Source organism: Zea mays, chromosome 4, assembly GCF_902167145.1.
Source record: "Zea mays cultivar B73 chromosome 4, Zm-B73-REFERENCE-NAM-5.0, whole genome shotgun sequence".
NCBI classification, from domain to species: Eukaryota; Viridiplantae; Streptophyta; class Magnoliopsida; order Poales; family Poaceae; genus Zea; species Zea mays.
In genome coordinates, this window is record NC_050099.1 from 206,279,764 (window position 1) to 206,299,801 (window position 20,038).

The 20,038-nt window shown below is 44.9% G+C and overlaps 2 protein-coding genes across 2 annotated transcripts; one reads left to right on the top strand and one right to left on the bottom strand.

Annotated features, from left to right (window-relative positions):
* The first annotated feature begins 770 nt into the window (after positions 1-770).
* Positions 771-2,116, top strand: LOC100216978 (uncharacterized). Its single transcript, NM_001143358.1, has 2 exons — positions 771-1,326; positions 1,447-2,116. The coding sequence occupies exons 1-2, from the start codon at positions 916-918 to the stop codon at positions 1,504-1,506; spliced, it is 471 nt and encodes a 156-aa protein (NP_001136830.1). The 5' UTR covers positions 771-915; the 3' UTR covers positions 1,507-2,116.
* Positions 2,117-3,540: 1,424 nt separating this feature from the next.
* Positions 3,541-8,622, bottom strand: LOC100282323 (uncharacterized). Its single transcript, NM_001155235.1, has 7 exons — positions 8,409-8,622; positions 7,544-7,582; positions 6,388-6,525; positions 5,244-5,383; positions 5,095-5,165; positions 4,561-4,676; positions 3,541-4,371 (listed from the first exon to the last, which is right to left on the bottom strand). Exons 1-7 carry the CDS (start codon positions 8,568-8,570, stop codon positions 3,961-3,963), a joined length of 1,077 nt encoding a protein of 358 aa, NP_001148707.1. The 5' UTR covers positions 8,571-8,622; the 3' UTR covers positions 3,541-3,960.
* Positions 8,623-20,038: the final 11,416 nt, after the last annotated feature.

The window sequence follows — 20,038 nt, forward strand, 5'->3', positions numbered from 1 at the left end:
CGAAAAGCCTGTAGACGCGGCAGCAGCTTGCGAGAGCAGAGAGGCATGCCGCGCCACGGCGCCCTGCCCCCAGTGCTGGTACGCGCCGGTCGGAGTCCTGCAGCGCGCGACGCCCGACGCCTGGGTCCCTCGTAGGCCGCCGGCGCCAAAGAAGGCGTGGAGAACGGAGATTGCAGGCTACGTGTTGTAGAGCACAGGAGCTAGCGCGTTGCGGGACGACGGAGACGGGAGACCCGGGCGAGGGGCGGCAGCGGCATGCCTGCCGCTCAGTGCAGCGTCCGCAGGCTTTTCGGCGGGGGGGTGGGCCTGGCCTGCCCTTGGAACGAATGGACATCGGTGGTGGAGCCTATTGCGCAACGAATGCGAGCGCAGGCGGGCGTCGCCATGCCGCGCGTACACCAAGTACAGTACACAGTGCACGGCTCGTGCGTCGCATGCATGCGCGCACTGTGCCCGTCGTGCGCGCGCCGGCCGACTCGCTCTCTCACTCACTCCCCCCCCCCCCCCCCCCCCCCCCCCCCCCCCCCCCCCCCCCCCCCCCCATTCTGCGCAGCGGTAGAGCCATAGAGGAAGGAGGGTGGACCAAGAAATATTTATTATGGCCTGCGGCCTGCCATGCCACTCTGCCTGCCTCGCGTACAGCTCCTTTTCCATCCAGACGATGCCAAGCCATGGCCGCATGCATATGGGGGGTCGCCGGGTCGAAACCCAAGCCGAGCGTGCACCTATAAGTACTACGTACTCTTTACTACTTGCATCCGGCCAGCCACTGCCTTTCTCCCACCACCGGCGCCGTAGCTTGCTTTTAGTTAGTTACCTTCTCGATCTGCTGCCCTCTTTCCATCGTCTTTGCCTTCCACGGCACACAGGTCCTTCCTTGTACTCACTACTCAGGCCTCTTCTTTTCTGAGGGCCATGGAGAAGGCGCGGCGGCGGCACGTGCCGGCGTTCGGGGAGTGGAACTACTACTACTCCTCCTCCTCGTCAACCTCCCCGGACTCCGCGCCCGCCGCGGCCGAGCCCTGCTGGTGGTACGCGCCGGAGCCGGAGGCCCGCAGCGAGGCCTGGTTCAGGTACTCCCCGCCCCCCCGCCGCAGGCCGGCGCCGGTGCCGGCTTCCAAGAAGGCGCGGCGGCCCGAGACCGCGGGCGGCGGCGGAGGAGCCGTCGCCGCCGCCGTAGCTGCGGAGCGCAAGAGGGCGGCGGCGCCCAAGGGATCCGGCCGCAGGGTGGTGGTTGTCAGGCCCGTCGACGAGGACCTTTACCGCGTGCCGCCGCCGGACGACAACGACGGCGCCGCCGCTGTCTCCCGCCTTCCCAGACGCCGGGTACGTACGTACGTGGCACGGCAGACAGACATATATGTGCAATGCCGCAGCCAACGACTGCAAAACAAACGCTTGCGTGTTCTGAAAACTTCGTCGTCTCGGGCTGTGTGTTCTTTGCAGAAGCGTGCGGCGAGGAGGAGCTTGTGGATGGGTTGCTTGGGCCTCAACTGCGTGGCCTGAAGCCTGAAGCCAGTAGTAGTAGTACGTAGGTTTTACAAGGTGCATTCGGGCGGCTAATTAAGCTCAGTAGTACTACTGATTAGTTAAGCTGTATACGTATAGTAAGTATGTCGTGCCGTGCGTATGGGATCTGGGCAAGTTGTACTAGTACTAGTAGTTAGTGGTAGAGTCAGGGTGCTCTTCACATTTTCCATGTTTCGTGTTCGTCGTTAGCTTAGACCACTCGCACTGTACTGTGTGCCATACCGATTGCTGTATAAGGCAGCACGGAGCAGATTAGAGGACCCAGCAGCAGTTGTTGTGCCAGCCAAGAATTAGAGTAGTACCGGTCAAATTCAACAGGGCCCAGTAGATGTTGCAGCATCTCTTGTCTCTCTGGGTTTACCGAAACTAAAACACTGCCTTAGTTTTCAGCCGCTTCAGATGTTTGTACTCATGTACTGACAAGTATGTTGCCATAAGCATGCAGAACAAATATATTATATATTTATATAGAGAGAGAGCTATCCTGTTGGTAGCCTTCGCACGTACTGACGTACACGTACTGCTGGTAGCCTTCGCACGTCCTGATCATTCTGAACTGACATAAATATATATATTGATCTTTATCAGAAGGTTTAATTTCCCACATGCTTCAGAGAAGACGTCGACCAAGACTCAGCAGTCAGCATGCAAAAGGAAACGACCCATACTCTCTTCTCTCTGTTCGTAACGAACAGAAGAAGGTCTTAAATGCCGCCACCGCCAACAGATGGGCGCCAGAGCTGCGTGTGTGTGTGTTTCTTCAAAAAGCGAAATGGGCCGGCTCCACTGGTCTAGGTACACCGTACACCAGTCCATTTGGCAGAGCTCCCTGCGTGGCCAAGTACTACAACAGACGGATCCGATGGGCCTGGTTCCGTTGTATTTTTGTTTTTTCTCTCCAGACGAAACGTGTGCAGCTGGCTGCTGTTACCCATTTGGACTGCCCAGTAGCTCTATTATTTTTGTTTGCAGCAGCAGCACTGCCGCGGTACAGGTGGATCCAATCCAATGCGTGGTGTGCAACTGTGCATCTTGGATTCTTGCTGCACTTTGCTCGATTGACCATACCAGTGCCCTAAAAATTACAATGCTACATCATTTCTCTACTACTTATTAAGGCGGCAAGAGTGGCCTGTCATTCCGACAGATGTGGAACATGCTCTACAATAACGAGACCATGCAAATCGTGGAATATATCGAAGTCTACATGATACTGATGGTTGCAATGTAATGGTGAAACAACTAAATTAAAATAACAAAATTTATGTATGGCCAGGATCACAATTGGATTATGATTTTTTTCTCATAACAGTATAACACACATTTTGTATATAAGTTATCATGATATTATATGTTCCCGTTGCAACACACATGCACTCACCTAGTAGGGTATTTAAGGCACTAAATCATACTCCCTTCGTTCTATAATAGTATTCGTTTTTGTTCTTAACTTTTATGTTTATATTTAACTAGATGATGATAAATGTAAACATATATATTAACTTTTATGTTTATATTTAACTAGATGATGATAAATGTAAACATATATATTAAACACATACACCGTGTATTGTATATGAATCTATTAATTATTTAAAACGAATTTTAATTTGGGACGGAGGGGATATATTTTAGAAAACAAATTATATTATTATAAAATAAAAAAGTTGATGATGACATAGAAAATAAAGATAGGTCGCTAATCTGAGGTGTTAGGTGTATGACAAATGGCACTGTTAGAGTTATTTTTTGTTTTTAGTGTCCTATATAGAACACTGATTTAAGATATTGTTGGAGATGCTCAGTCCTCAAATCCCTCTATACAATAAACCCCCTCCATGTAATACCGGCAACATCGGGCTTTGCCTGTCGAAAATGATTGCTTAAGCATTGACATGCACCAAAGCAATGATCATTTATGCAACTTTGAGGTAATTTGGAGTGCTATGATTTAGTAGCGGACAAAACAATAGCACCTTACAGGTATGCATTGTTATTGGGTTACCAACATAGCCGACCCCTGCAAATTCTGCATGCAGTGCTTTATATTGTAATGTCCCACATGACCTAAGCTGTAATGTATGTATTTCAAACACATGATGCAACTCAAAGAGTAACAAACAGTGTAATCAGTTGCTTTTCTGACTATGGACAATCAGTTTGAACATAGTACCTGGCAATGACACACACACAAAAAATCAGATATTGTATGTACTAGCCAAGCATGCATGTGCTTTATACTACTCCCATAGAATCCGGTGCAGGGTTCTTTCCAGAGTATCACTTGCATGGAACTTCCATAGCAGCGCCAAAACATTGTCATACCATGGCTCGCAATTATTATGAGACGAAAGCAAGGCACGACATTGATGTACATAGCCGACAAAAACAACTCACAGGTCACATCCTCCTCGTTGCTTCGATGTTGTTTTATTGGTGTGAAGTGCCTGCTTCTTTCCTCTGCCACTGCTGCCTAGCTGGCTGGCCCTGGCCGTGAGGCTGTCGTCTTGATGCATTAGCTCTGTTTCTCCTTCGATGGCCTGGATTCTTCGGCTTGTTGCTGCTGGCGTTGCTTGCCTGGCCACGTTGCTCAGTTTCTGAGGTCGAAGTAGCCGTGCCTTGGCTGGGATCAGCATTCTCTTCTTCAGCTGTGTCTGGCGTGCTGGGAGGAACGGAAACGTACATTCCTGGTTGTATGGCAAGGTCTTTCTTTGGTTCAATCAGGCCGTTTAGTTCTTGCTGCAGATTAACAAGTGACTCGATTCTTTTTCTCCTGTTTTGCTCAGCCTCGGAATGGAGCAATTCCTTTTCATCTTCACCAAGGTCAACTGTTAGTGATGCCTGAAAGGTGAACAGGCAAACACAGAAAGAGTTACTGTGGGTGTCGTTGACATAGATTATAGTGACAATGCATGAAGGACAATGGTGATTTAGCCCCCAAATATTATGATCAATATTTAGATGGATTGAAACTAAATTGCCAATGCATGTAAAAGCAGGAATTGTGCATGAATCATATCTGATACATACCAGCCTGGAAGTATTGTCACCCAACAAATCACGAACATGCTCAATATCCTTCTCATCGAACACTTTGCGGCAAACAGGACAAAATCCTCTTGGCTGATTCACATTATAATGCTTGTCTGAGCTGGACAAATCGAGACCCTAAGAAGCATCAATAACTAATTGCACAAGCTAATAACCTAAGATAACAATATTTAGCATATCAAACTAGCAAACAGAAGTGTTAGGATTTACATTGTCAAGTTTGCAGCCTTAAGCCCAGAGTGGTAAATGCCATTTTATGGGAAAAAAATACTGCAGACTTAATGTGTTATCCTATAGTAGTAATTCAGTAACCTAAAGCTACCAGAATGTAATTATCCTTGTTTCAAAACAAGCGAGAAGCCTAGAATCCAAGTGCATTTCATAAGAGACGGCATACTCTAGACGTTATCTCAGGTGAAAACCATGGGAACAATATGAGTATCAAACATGAACATAACTAAGAAATATACTCAAAATAGGGAAAAGGTTCAAAAAAAATAATAATGTCAGCACCTCCAGTATTGGGCTCCTTTGGGTTTGTGTCACCATGTTGGAGCCATTCCCACCATCTCATAATGCAGTCACTAAATGGAGAAGTGAAAAAGTATAAGCTACAAACTAGATACAATAAATTGCTTGGAATGTTGTACAGCTTTGTCAACCTGTGGAAGCAATGGTAGCATGACATCAACTTCATAAATGGCAACTCCGAGCCAACCTTATCCTCTCCCATTAAAGGATATAGACACAATGGACAATCCCCTGCTGGATGATTCATGTTCGAGAGGATCTCTCCAGCTTCCTGCATGCAAACTTACTTAGATCATGTGAAAGACATGAGAACATTGTCGACCCTCTTAAAATATCAATGGCTATCATGGATGTGTCGGTGCGTTTTGGAGAATCTGGACAAGATTTTGTTTAGTGTTTTACAAAACAAACTTGCAGCATTTTTTGTTCTTTCATCACTCATTACAATTAAACCTAGACTATAAATCATTGAATAGTATCTTTGAATGAAGGAACTGAGCTTAGCTAGAGCTATTAGAAGGTGTGGATACCCCACCCAGGTTGTTGTCCTCTTTGACTATGGGTGCATATTTCTTCTTATTTACAAAGTCACCTAGTCGGCTAGTCCTATATCGGCATAATTTAAAAGAAAAGAAAAGAAGAAAATGCCATCTGATAGTAGCCTAAAGATGCCACAGTTTCAAGAGCTTAGTAGCACACAGATGATATCTTATTACACCACTTCATATAAAAATAATAAGAAATCCGTAACGGGGCGTTTGGATCCCTTCATTTTAGAGGAATTGGAATTCACTCAATAAACTAACTTATTTAGTTTGGAATTTGACATTCCACCACTTTCCAAAGTTCAGATATAAGCCTATCTCAAATTCATGGGGTGGAGGGTGGGAAATTATTTTATACATTAGTAGAATTTGTTTCTACTCTGTAACTTACATGACATTATTCGTCTCACTCCTCTATAGTAAAAATGTAGCACATAAATATCTCCGACATCTTGCTAATAATAGCATACAAATATATTTTGTATAAAACCGAATTAGCTTAATTGATATATGCCTAAATTACTATTATTAGAATGGAATTCAATTCCAATGATCCAAACGGGGCGTAAAGGTAAAACAAACTAAGATCAAGCACTCAAGACATTTTAGAATATAGGTACAAATGCATGTATGTTTCAGCTGACGCATTATGAGTGAAAAGTCTTCGGAACATCATGACATGAAAAAAATCTTGTTATGTACTGTGAACAAAGAAAAAGACAATAAATACCTCACATAACGTCACAAGCATTGGACAGTTTGAAAGTTCGTTTGCCTTGTTCTGGATGCTGGTGATAAGATATATCTGTCGGTTCTCATCAAGGCCCTTACTTTCCACAGCATAAATATGTGGTGGTTCCTTCGGATACTGCAAATCCAATTTGGCTGTGCCATAAATACATAGTGCACAGACAATCCAACATTTAACACTAACCCAACATATAACCAATTACGAACTATACTGAACTGCAAGAGTATGGAAGCTGACATGATGATACTGTAGAATAAAGTTCCATGCATATTTAGCACTCATATAAGCTCAGTAAGTTGAAACATTTATGACATAGAATTGATTGTGAAATTTAGAGTGGCCATAAGTCAGGAACTGTGTTCCCCATCATTCTTGTTCATACTACAATACTACATACGTTCTGTTAAAAACCTAGTAACCTATGATACTAACTACAAAGGTTTCAAGATGTTTTGCCTTCACTTGAGAGAGAGAAGGCATTCAACATGATAAAACCCTATTAGTGTGTCCAAGACAGACATTTCAGAGAACAAATGATGTTGTGAGTTGGCATTATTCCAAAACAGATGTTTTCATAAATCTTGTATCATTGAAACATACCTTTTTACATGCACAAGAAAATCATTGAGGCATTAAGCTAGCAATGTCATATTCTTGATTGTGCCTACCTTAACCAGTAACTACAAGTTTGTGACTTCGTGTACATTTTCCTAAATAATAATCCATGGCAACAAAAGATTTGCATTGCCAGCTTGGTTAGATAGCTGGAGTGTGTAGTCTTTTTCTTTCTTCTTTTTCTCTTTTTTCTCTACCTTTCTCCTTTTCACAAAATGCTTGTAAATAACATTTTCGTTCGTTAATCTATCCAGTATGGGAGCCCTCGCCCCTCCTGTTACCATAAAAAAATATAAGGATTTGCATGTTACATTGATGAATAATAAGGTAAATAAAAAGTTTACAAAGTTGTACTATGCACTTATAAAAACAATCAGCCAGTGATTATAGTTTCTAAAGGAATTCAAAATTTTGAACATTGTTTCCACAACAGCTCTCCATAAAATGGAAATACCTAAAATTTTGATAGGGATACACATCACACACCAGATGAAAATCTAGTAGAGTGGCAGATTCATACCTGTGAAGATGCTTTAATGCCAAGAAAGAGCTCCACGAACTGAAACAGAGAAAACCAAATTTATGAAAACAAACAGTAAATGGTTATCTATGCGTTCAACCTCATATGATGGAAAAGAGGTGATGCTACAATTACAGTGACTAGAAAGCTCATGGAAAATGGACATGAAGGGATTTTCAACAAAAGAAACACCAAGAAGTTACTGCTGGCATTTGGACAAAGGCTTCCATTACGATTAGTTGATTATCATTGTAAGAGATGAAACAACAACTCGTAGGAAACAAGTTTCGAAAAACAGCCTACAAGGATAGTGGCTCTTCTGCTTAGGATCCCAGTCGTCCAAGTTCAGCTTCCTACATAAAGGTTCAATGTTGTAATTGTAGCATTGCACAATTAACCAGAAAGTGCACTTGACTGCTCGCACAAGTGGGAACAACTTAGCAACAAAGCATATACCCTCTTGTCTGTCAAGAAAGCAGCATCAGGTCAATCATGGTAACACAATGCAGCAATTGATCAGAGTAATCCTGTTAACTAAAACAATAGCATCAGTATGAAGACACCATATATACCTAACTCAATTGATCTGGAAGTCCGGAACAGCTAACCACAAAATACCTAAACCCTGCAACCAGAATACCTAAAGTTCAACTTGAAGCTAACATCCACCTCTACTCAACAGCTAGGGTTCAGCTCAGAAAAAGGCGGCAACTCCCCCACCAGTTGCTACCGAATAATACTACCGGGCAGAGCAGCGGACCGTCCAATCGGCCGATTGATCAATCGAGTCGTCTACCCCCGACTCTTGTCACTCAATGGCAGGGATGGAAGCACGAGGGGTGGGGTGCGGCGAGATGAGACACACCTGCTGCGAGGTGTCGTCGGCGGTGCGGGGCCGCACGTGGACGAAGAGGTGCGGTGGGAGGTCGCGGAGCACGCGGACGTCGTCTCCGTACACCGCCGCCACCGCCTCCAGTTCCAGCCGCAGCTCCTCCTCCGCCTCCAATTGCGCCGCCGCCATCGCCATCAGTCACCGACGATCGACCAGCCTCTGTCTCTGAACGATGACTCGATGATAGGACCCCTACTCGATGAGGTGCGTTAAGGGGAGGACCGCGGGTCTGGGCGGGCCGCGTTGTCAAGAAAAGGTTGGCGAAATGTTGCGGCCTGGCCCAAAGCATTAAATGAAAAGGCATTAAATAGCATCACATTTTAAAGGTATTGTTGACACCGATTTGGACGCCAAACATTGTAACAAACCGCCTAGTAATACTCTACTAGATATGTGTCCGTGCGTTGACACGAGAGTTAAAATTTCTAAGACATTAATAACCGCACGCAGATAGTTAAATTTCTAACCTGTTATATTGCACAAGCTGAAGCACATATTTATGCACAAATCATATATCATTTTATCTCCCGCCGTACCTTCAGCCTTCAACTCCATCTAGTTGAATAATTTGGTCGTGGCTGTGGTCATGTTCTACGACCGCGCCGGGGCGGGGAACACGCATAGGCAGAGGAGCAGCAGCAACGCGCAACTTCAGTGCATGCACATGCGGCCGCCGCATCGTGTCTTTCACTGTGGATAGGCGACGGAGAAGGCGGCGGCAATGGACACGTACGTGTCCCCGGGCTGCATGACGTAGGTGACGAGCGTCGTGGCGTTGTCGGCGGCGGACGGGCACTGGCAGAAGACGGGGAACGTGACCATGGTGCCGACGTCGAGGACGGTGGGCACCAGCGTGGGGTTCACGCGCTCCACGGCCTAGTACTGCGTGAGGTTCTGTAGCTTGGTAGTGGAGACGATCCAGTAGGTGTCCTCCGAGCCGATCTGGTACTGCATCGGCGCGTACGAACTGGGGTACCAGGAGGGACAGCCGCACTGGAGCGGCACGAGCAGCGGCTGCCCGTTGGCCAGCGCGGCCGTCATGGAGAGGTTGTTGGCGTGCGCGACCATGAAGCGGCTGACAGCGAAGAGGTCACCGATGGCCGCGAGATCGAGCGGCACGCCCGCGAAGCCGGCGCGGTAGAGCACGTACGCCTGGCATGGGTACGTGCGGTTGGCGGTGCAGTTGAACCCCTCGACGGACGCCGGCGCGGTCGTGGCCATGGTCGTGTTCTGCGACCGCGCAGGGGCGGGGAACGCGCACAGGCAGAGGAGCAGCAGTACGTTCAGCCTCAGTGCATGCAACAAGACAACGACGATCGTAGAGCCTCAGAGGAAACACGATGGGTGGCGCCTCGCTAGGTTCCTCCCGCCGAGCCCCGTCAGTGCTTGCATAGTATTCCTTAGTGCATAGTGGTTGATGACCTAAATTAAAAAGTATATATGGCTAATTGTTTTTGTGCGAGTACATATTAGATTTTGTTGGATTTGTGGTTTTTATCTAGCTGATTTTATTCTCGAACTGGAAATTGTAGATTGTACGATGCTACCAGCGGCTGCGGCCAGCGGGTAAGAGTAAGATTGCGAACCGGGCCTCGAGTCCATAGGGCTAGCCGGCTAGCGCTGCCCGGGTAGGGGAACTGATCGAGCCGACAACAGCTGAGCAGTACTGCAGGCTTGCAGCAGAGGGACAGACGGACAGCAGCCAACCACGACGCTTCATGAGTGGAGGAAGACACGATGCTTGCATCAGCTTATCGGCTTGCATGCAGGTTCTGTAGCAGCTTGTGCGGCTTGCATGTGGTTTGCATGTGGTTTGCATGCGGCTTGCATGCAGTGGAGGTTGAGCAGCTTGTGCCGCTTGCATGCGGGGAGGTTGGTGCATGCGAAGCGCGAGCGGGGGCACGACAATGGTCTACGTTTGAGTCTTAATAGTTGTAGAGATGTGGAGGTGCGAACGGTCTGCGGCTCTAGGTTGAATGGTCCGCGACCTGGACGCATGAGCGAATCCTCCTCTACACGTTTTCGGACGGTCCGCGTCTAGGACTCGGACGGTCCACGATGACGCAGATGATCTTCTTCTCCGTGAAGAACCCTAAAACTTGCCCTTGCAAGAGATATCGTCGAGAGGGAGAGTTCCAAGGCGCTGCTCCGGGGTCGGCAGGCCGCCCGATGCGTCTCTAATCAGCGTATAGTCAAAGAGAGAGTCTTGTGGAAGATTAAACTAGATCTAAACCTAAGGCTAGATTACTCCTGCTCCTAGAAATTGAAAGAACGATGCAAATAAGGTAAAATTGATAAGTAAATTTGATTGGATCAATTGTGGGGATTCAATCGACCGTACCCCTTCATCTATATAAAGGGTGGAGGTCTGGACGCGTTACAAGTCGGTTCTCGAGTTAATCCCGCAGGTTTTGCTAACAAATCTCGCTAGAAACCCACTTTTCTTGTCCCTGGTCATTATCATTATCGGGACATTGTGCAATAAAATGACCAGACTTACCACATCTGAAGCATGAGCGCTTTCTCCTTGAATTATTCTTGTTGGGGTACTCCTTGCGTCCCTTCAATGCGGTTTTGAAACGCTTGATCACAAGCACCATTTCCTCCTCGTTGAGTCCAGCTGCCTCCACTTGTGCCACCATGTTAGATAGTGCCTCCTTGCTGCTTGTTTCTTTGAGAGCAACAAGTTGTGGCTCTTAGAGAGGAAGTGGTCTGTTTGCAATGTCATCCACATACCTTGCTTCCTTCACCATCATGCGCCCGCTTACAAATTTTCTAAGAATTTCCTCAGGCGTTATCTTGGTGTACTTGGGATTTTCACGAATGAGGTTTACAAGATGAGGATCAATAACGGTAAATGACCTTAGCATGAGTCAAACAACATCATGATCTGTCCATCTTGTACTCCCATAGCTTCGGATCTTGTTCACCAGAGTCTTGAGCCTGTTATAGGTTTCAGTTGGCTCCTCTCCCTGTTTCATGGCGAACTGAAAGTCGCCTAGAGGGGGGGTGAATAGGCGGAATCTGAAAATTATAAACTTAAGCACACACTACAAGCTGGGGTTAGCGTTAGAAATGAATTCGAGTCTGAGAGAGAGGAAAACAAATCAACCACAAATAAAATGGATGAACACAGTGATTTGTTTTACCGAGGTTCTGTTCTAAAGAACCTAGTCCCCGTTGAGGTGGTCACAAAGACCGGGTCTTTTTCAACCCTTTCCCTCTCTCAAACGGTCACTTAGACCGAGTGACCTTTCTTCTTTACTTCTCACGGGTCACTTAGACCCCGCAAGGACCACCACACAATTGGTGTCTCTTGCCTTACTTACAAAGCACTTGAGAGTAACAAGGAAAAGAAAAGAAAGCCAACCAAGCAAACAAGAGCAACAAGAAACACAAGTGATCCTCTCACAAGCCCTAATGCGCTAGAGTTGAATTTGGGACTTTGAGTGGATCAATCGCTTTGATTTGTGTCTTGGAGTGAAGTATATTGCTCTTGCATTGAATGCAATGTGTGGAATGCTTGGATTGTTGGAGTAGTGGTGGTTGGGGGTATTTATAGCCCTCAACCACCAAACAACCGTTAGGGATGGCTGCTGTCGATGGGCGCACCGAATAGTCCGGTGCGCCACCGGACACTGTCTGGTACGCCAGCCACGTCACCCAACCGTTAGGGTTCGGGAGCTTCTTACCGTTGGAGGCTTTGTCCTCTAGTGGCACCGGACAGTCCGGTGCCGCACCAGACAGGCACTGTTCATTGTCCAGTGCGCCTCTGACGGGCGGCTCTGACTCTGCACGCACTGTTCATCACTGTAGCTCTGGCGCCCGCGCTTTTGCAGTCGACCGTTGTGCTGGAAGCCGTTGCTCCGCTGTCACACCGGACAGTCTGGTGAATTATAGCGGAGCGCGCCCTGAGAAACCCGAGAGTGGCGAGTTTGAGACTGTACGGTCCTGGTGCACAGGACACTGTCTAGTGGCACACCGGACAGTCCGGTGCGCGAGACCAGGGCACACTCGGTTTCTTGCTCCTTTATATTTGAACCCTATCTTCAATCTTTTATTAGTTTGTGTTGAACCTTTATGCACCTGTAGAATATATAATCTAGAGCAAACTAGTTAGTCCAATTATTTGTGTTGGGCATTCAACCACCAAAATTAATTATAGGAAAAGGTTAACCCTATTTCCCTTTCAATCTCCCATTTTTGGTGATTGATGCCAACACAAACCAAAGCAAATATATAAGTGCAGAAATGAACTAGTTTGCATAAGGTAAGTGCATAGGTTATTTGGAATTAAACCAATTTAATATTTTCACTAGATATGCATGGATTGCTTTCTTTTATTTAACATTTTGGACCACATTTGCACCACTTGTTTTGTTTTTCCAAATTCTTTTCAAAGTCTTTTGTAAATAGTCAAAGGTATATGAATAAGATTGCAAGAAGCATTTTCAAGATTTGAAATTTCTCCCCATGTTTCAAATGCTTTTCCTTTGACTTAAACAAAAACTCCCCCTGAATGAAATTCTGCTCTTAGTTTTCAAGAGGGTTTTAATAGATACCAATTGGAAGTATATTTAGATGTTAGTTTTGAAAATATACCAATTGAAGAAATTTCTATCACAAAATACCAATTGCAAAAACAAACTTTTGTGAAAACCAAATAAATCATCATTTCGCATTTCGAAAAGTTTTGAAGTTGGTGGTGCAGTCCTTTTGCTTTGGGCTTAATATTTTCTCCCCCTTTGGCATTAATCGCCAAAAACGGAGACTTTGTGAGCCCTTATGAATTTTCTCCCCCTTTGGTAAAAGTAAATATGGGTGAAAGATTATACCAATTTGAGAGTGATGTGGAGTGACGACGAATGGTAAATGATACCGTTAGAGTGGAGTGGAAGCCTTGTCTTCGCCGAAGACTCCATTTCCCTTTCAATCTATGACTTTAGTATAGAAATATACTTTGAAACACATTAGTCGTAGCTTTGGTACATAAATGACAAGAAATATGCATTTGTACCAAAATGAAAGAGATATGATCAAAGGTATACAAATGAGCTATGTGTGCAATGTTTCAATCAAAGTTCTGAGAATCAAGTATATTTAGCTCATTCCTAAGTTTGCTAAAGGTTTTCTCATCTAAAGGATTGGTAAAGATATCGACTAATTGTTCTTTGGTGCTAACATAAGCTATCTCGATATCCCCCTTTGTTGGTGATCCCTCAAAAAGTGATACCAAATGTCTATGTGTTAGTGCGGCTGTGTTCAACGGGATTATCCGCCATGTAGATTGCACTCTCATTGTCACATAGAAGAGGGACTTTGCTCAATTTGTAGCCATAGTCCCTAAGGGTTTGCTTCATTCAAAGTAATTGCGCACAACAATGACCTGCGACAATATACTCGGCTTCGGCGGTAGAAAGAGCTACTGAGTTTTGTTTCTTTGAAGCCCAAGACACCAGGGATCTCCCCAGAAACTGACAAGTCTCTGATGTGCTCTTCCTATCAATTTTACACCCTGCTCAATCGGCATCGGAATATCCTATTAACTCAAAAGTGCATCCCTTGGGGTACCAAAGTTCAAACTTAGGAGTGTAAACTAAATATCTCATGATTCTTTTCACGGCCCTAAGGTGAACTTCCCTAGGATCGGCTTGGAACCTTGCACACATGCATACAGAAAGCATAATATCCGGTCGATATGCACATAAATAGAGTAAAGATCCTATCATCGACTGGTATACCTTTTGATCTACGGATTTACCTCCCATGTTGAGGTCGAGATGCCCATTTGTTCCCATGGGTGTCTTGATGGGCTTGGCATCCTTCATTCCAAACTTGTTAAGTATGTCTTGAATGTACTTTGTTTGGCTGATGAAGGTGCATCTTGGAGTTGCTTGACTTGAAATCCTAGGAAATACTTCAACTCCCCCATCATTGACATCTCAAATTTCTGTATCATGATCCTACTAAACTCTTCACAAGTAGATTTGTTAGTAGACCCAAATATGATATCATCAACATAAATTTGGCATACAAACAAATCTTTTGCAATAGTTTTAGTAAAGAGTGTAGGATCGGCTTTTCCGACTTTGAAGCCATTAGTGATAAAAAAATCTCGTAGGCATTCATACCATGCTCTTGGGGCTTGCTTGAGCCTATAAAGCGCCTTTGAGGGTTTATACATATGGTTAGGGTACTCACTATCTTCAAAGCCGGGAGGTTGCTCAACATAGACCTCTTCCTTGATTGGTCCATTGGGGAAGGCACTTTTCACGTCCATTTGATAGAGCTTAAAGCCATGGTAAGTAGCATAGGCAAGTAATATACGAATTGACTCAAGCCTAGCTACGGGTGCATAAGTTTCATCAAATTCCAAACCTTCGACTTGTAAATAACCTTTGGCAACAAGTCGGGCTTTGTTTCTTGTCACCACACCATGCTCATCTTGCTTGTTGCGGAATACCCATTTGGTACCTACAACATTTTGATTAGGACGTGGAACTAAATGCCATACCTCATTCCTCGTGAAGTTGTTGAGTTCCTCTTGCATTGCCAGCACCCAATCCGATTCTCTTAGTGCATCCTCTACCCTGTATGGCTCAATAGAGGACACAAAAGAGTAATGTTCACAAAAATGAGTGACTCGAGATCGAGTAGTTACCCCCTTATGAATATCACCAAGAATAGAGTTGACGGGGTGATCTCTTTGAATCGCTTGGTGGACTCTTGGGTGTGGTGGTCTTTGACCCTGTATTTCTTGATCATCTTCCTTGTCTTCATCTCCCCCTTGATCGTTGGCCTCCTCTTGAGGTGGCTCATCCTCTTTATTTTCATCATCTTGAGCCTGATCCTCATATTGAGTTGGTGGAGATACTTGCATGGAAGATGACGGTTGATCTTGTGCTTGAGTAGGCTCTTCAGATTCCTTAGGACATACATCCCCAATGGACATGTTCCTTAATGCGACGCACGAAGCCTCTTCATCATCTAATTCATCAAGATCAACTTGCTCTACTTGAGAGCCATTAGTCTCATCAAACACAATGTCATAAGAAACTTCAACTGATCCAGTGGATTTGTTGAAGACTCTATATGCCCTTGTGTTTGAGTCATATCCTAGTAAAAAGCCTTCTACAGCCTTGGGAGCAAATTTAGATTTTCTACCTCTTTTAATAAGAACAAAACATTTGCTACCAAAGACTCTAAAATATTAAACATTGGGATTTTTACCGGTGAGGAGTTCGTATGATGTCTTCTTGAGGATTCGGTCAAGATATAACCGGTTGATGGAGTAGCAGGCGGTGTTAATCGCCTCAGCCCAAAACTGGTTCAGAGTCTTGTACTCATGAAGCATGGTCCTTGCCATGTCCAGTAGAGTTCTATTCTTCCTCTCCACTACACCATTTTGTTGAGGTGTGTAGGGAGAAGAGAACTCATGCTTGATGCCCTCTTCCTCAAGAAAGCTTTTGATTTGAGAATTCTTGAACTTCGTCCCGTTGTCGCTTCTTATCTTTTTGATTCTCAATCGAAACTCATTTTGAGCTCGTCTCAAGAATCCCTTCAAAGTCTCTTAGGTTTGTGACTTTTCCTGCAAAAAGAATACCCAAGTGAAGCGAGAATAATCATCCACAATTACTAGATAGTACTTACTCCCGCTAATGCTTATGTAAGCTATCGGCCCGAATAGATCCATGTGGAGTAGCTCCAGTGGCCTGTTCGTTGTCATTATGTTCTTGTGTGGATGATGGGCGCCAACTTGCTTTCCTGCTTGACATGCGCTACAAACCCTGTCTTTCTCAAAATGAACATTTGTTAGTCCTAAAATGTGCTCTCCCTTTAGAAGCTTGTGAAGATTCTTCATCCCAACATGGGCTAGTCAGCGATGCCAGAGCCAACCCATATTAGTCTTAGCAATTAAGCAAATATCGAGTTCAACTTTGTTAAAATCAACTAAGTATAGCTGACCCTCTAATTCTCCCTTAAATGCTACTGAATCATCACTTCTTCTAAAGACAGTAACACATACATTTGTAAATAGATAATTGTAGCCCATTTTGCATAATTGAGAAACGGAAAGCAAATTGTAATCTAAAGAATCTACAAGAAAAACATTTGAAATAGAATGGTCAGGTGATATAGCAATTTTACCAAGTCCTTTGACCAAACCTTGATTTCCATCCCCGAATGTGATAGTTCTTTGGGGATCTTCGTTTTTCTCGTAGGAGGAGAACATTCTTTTCTCCCCTGTCATGTGGTTTGTGCATCCGCTATCTATTATCCAACTTGAGCCCTCGGATGCATAAACCTGCAAAACAATTTAGGTCTTGTTCTTAGGTACCCAAACAGTCTTGGGTCCTTTGATGTTAGAAACAAGCACCTTGGTACCCAAACACAAGTCTTTGACCCCTTATGTTTGCCCCCCAACATATTTGGCAACTACTTTTCCTGATTTGTTAGTGAGCACATAAGAAGCATCAAAAGTTTTGAATGAAATATTATGATCATTTGATGTAGTAGGAGTTTTCGTTTTAGGCAATTTAACATGGGTTGATTGCCTAGAACTAGAAGCCTCATTCTTATATATAAAAGCATGATGTGAAACAGTATGAGGTTTTCTAGCATGGATTCTCCTAATTTTGTGCTCAGGATAATTAGCAGGATACAAAATATAGCCCTCATTATCCTGACCCATGGGAGCTTTGCCCTTAACAAAGTTAGACAATTTCTTAGGGGCATTAAGCTTGACATTGCTTCCCTGTTGGAAACCAATGCCATCCTTAATGCCAGGGCATCTCACATTATAGAGCATGCTTCTAGCAAATTTAAACTTTTCATTTTCAATTTCATGCTCATTGATTTTAGCAGTTAATTGAGCTATATGATCATTTTGTTGTTTAATTAAAGCAAGGTGATCATTTATAGCATCAATATTAACATCTCTACATCTAGTACAAATAGTAACATGATCAACAGTAGATGTAGATGGTTTGCAAACATTTAATTCATCTATCTTAGCATTTAATATGGCATTCTCATTCCTAAGACAGGAAATAGAATCATTGCAAACATTTAAATCTTTAGCCTTGGAAATTAAACTAGCATTTTCAGTTCTAAGGCTAGAAATTGATTCATTCAATTTATCAATCTTAGCAATTAAACTAGCATTTTCATTTCTAAGAATGGTAATTGAATCATGGCAAATGCTAAGCTCCTTGGTCAATTTTTCATTTTTCTCTACTTCCTGAGCATAAGCATTTTTTACTTTAACATGCCTTTTGTTTTCTTTAATAAGGAATTCCTCTTGGCTGTCCAAGAGTTCATCCTTCTCATGAATGGCTCCTATCAATTCATTTAATTTTTCCTTTTGTTGCATGTTAAGGTTGGCAAAAAGAGTAAGTAAATCATCTTCGTCTTCACTAGAACTACCCTCATCACTAGATGTAGTATACTTGGGGGTGGTTCTAGATTGTACCTTCTTCTTTTTGCTGTCCTTTGCCATCAAGCACTTGTGGCCAACGTTGGGGAAGAGGAGGCCCTTGTTGACGGCGATGTTGGCGGCATCCTCGTCGGAGGAGGGGTCGGTGGAGCTCTCGTCGGAGTCCCATTCCCGACACACGTGGGCATCGTCGTCCTTCCTCTTGTAGTACTTCTTCTTCTCCTTCTTCTTCCCCCTCTTGTCGTTGCCCCTAGGACATTTAGCTATAAAATGACCGGGCTTACCACATTTGTAGCACACCCTCTTGGAGCGGGGTTTGTAGTCTTTCCCTCTCCTTTGCTTGAGGATTTGGCAAAAGCTCTTGATGATGAGCGCCATCTCCTCATTGTCGAGCTTGGAGGCATCGATGGGGAGCCTACTTGATGTAGACTCTTCTTTCTTCTCTTCCACCGCTTTGAATGCGACGAATTGCATCTCGGGTGTGGAGGTGCCACCTTGCTCCAAGTCAACGATGTGATTGGAGCCTTTGATCATTAGTTCAAAGCTCACAAACTTTCCTATCACTTCCTCGGGAGACATCAATTTATATATAGGATCCCCACATATTAATTGAACTTGAGTAGGATTGCGAAAAAAGGGATCTTAGAATAACCTTGGCCATCTCATGGTCATCCCATTTTGTGCTCCCGAGGTTGCGCACTTGATTCACCAAGCTTTTGAGCCGGTTGTACATTGCTTGTGGCTCCTCTCCTTGGTGGAGGACGAATCGACCGAGCTCCTCCTCGATCGTCTCCCGCTTGGTGATCTTGGTCACCTCATCTCCTTTGTGTGCGGTCTTTAGGACGTCCCAAATCTCCTTGGCGCTCTTTAACCCTTGCACCTTATTATACTCCTCTCGACGCTCTTTAGCCCTTGCACCTTATATACTCCTCTCGACATAGAGAGCCGAGGAGTATAGTAGTGGCTTGGGAGTTAAAGTGCCGTATTTGGGCGACCTTGTCCGAGTCGTAGCCCTCGTCCCCCACGGTAGGTACCTGCGCTCCAAATTCAACAATGTCCCATATGCTTGCGTGGAGTGAGGTTAGATGATGCCTCATTTTATCACTCCACATACAATAATCTTCACCATCAAAATATGGTGGTTTGTCTAATGAAATGGAAAGTAAAGGAGTGCGTTTAGAAATACGGGGATAACGAAGTGGCATCTTACTATACTTCTTACGCTCATGGCGCTTAGAAGTGATGGACGCCGTGTCGGAGCCAGATGTGGAGGGCGACGAAGAGTCGATCTCGTAGTAGACCACTTTCTTCATCTTCTTCTTCTTGTCGCCACTCCGATGCGACTTGATGCGTGGAGGGGATCCCTCCTTCCCTTTGGTGCCGGACTCCCTTGATGGAGCCTTCCCATGGCTTGTGGCTTTGTCGTCGGTTTTGAAAGGGAAATGTGCCCTTGGGCAATTTCTATAAGTATTTTGGTGATTAGATGTCCAACACATTATTTGAGTACTTATGTGCTAAATATGTGAAAGGTGCAAATCAAAGTAAAAGGTACATTTCTAGACTTAGTACGTTGTTTTTGTGAACTAACATTGTGTGTCTAAGTGCTAGAAACAGTGCCAAAAAGAAAGGAATTGGATTGCAAAAGACTTGGCTGTGAGCAGCCAAACTTCAGCTCAGTGGCACACCGGACTGTCTGGTGCGCCAGGCTGGCCCGCGATGAAACTTGCTGCTCTCAGGAATCGACGGTGGCGTACGGCTAAAAATCATCGGACTGTCCGGTGGTGCACTGGACTATCCGGTGAGCCAACGGTCGCCAGCGCCAACGATCGACCGCGCAATCTTCGTGCAACACGTGGACTGCTCCAACGGTCAGCTGGTGCACCGGACTGTCTGGTGTGCACCGGACAGTGTCCGGTGCGACAATCAGCCTAGAGGAGCAATGGTCGGATATGCCAAATTTGGAAGGAGATCGCGCACCGGACAGTCTACAGGACCTGTCCGGTGGTGCATCGGACTGTCCGGTGCGCCACTCGACAGAAGGCAAGGATAGCCTTCTATGTTGATCTTCAACGGCTCCTAGCTGCCTTGAGGCTATAAAAGGGACCCCTAGGTGCATGGAGGAATACACGAAGCATTCTCTGAGTATTCTAAAGCATCCAGACTCCGC

Coding starts and splice junctions, on each gene's coding strand:
- LOC100216978 (NM_001143358.1), top strand. CDS start 916: ATGGAGAAGGCGCGGCGGCGGCACGTGCCGGCGTTCGGGGAGTGGAAC. Junction 1,327..1,446: donor CCCGCCTTCCCAGACGCCGG/GTACGTACGTAC, acceptor TGTTCTTTGCAG/AAGCGTGCGGCGAGGAGGAG.
- LOC100282323 (NM_001155235.1), bottom strand. CDS start 8,570: ATGGCGATGGCGGCGGCGCAATTGGAGGCGGAGGAGGAGCTGCGGCTG. Junction 6,526..7,543: donor GCATTAAAGCATCTTCACAG/GTATGAATCTGC, acceptor TTGGATTTGCAG/TATCCGAAGGAACCACCACA. Junction 5,384..6,387: donor TGCTTGTGACGTTATGTGAG/GTATTTATTGTC, acceptor GTTTGCATGCAG/GAAGCTGGAGAGATCCTCTC.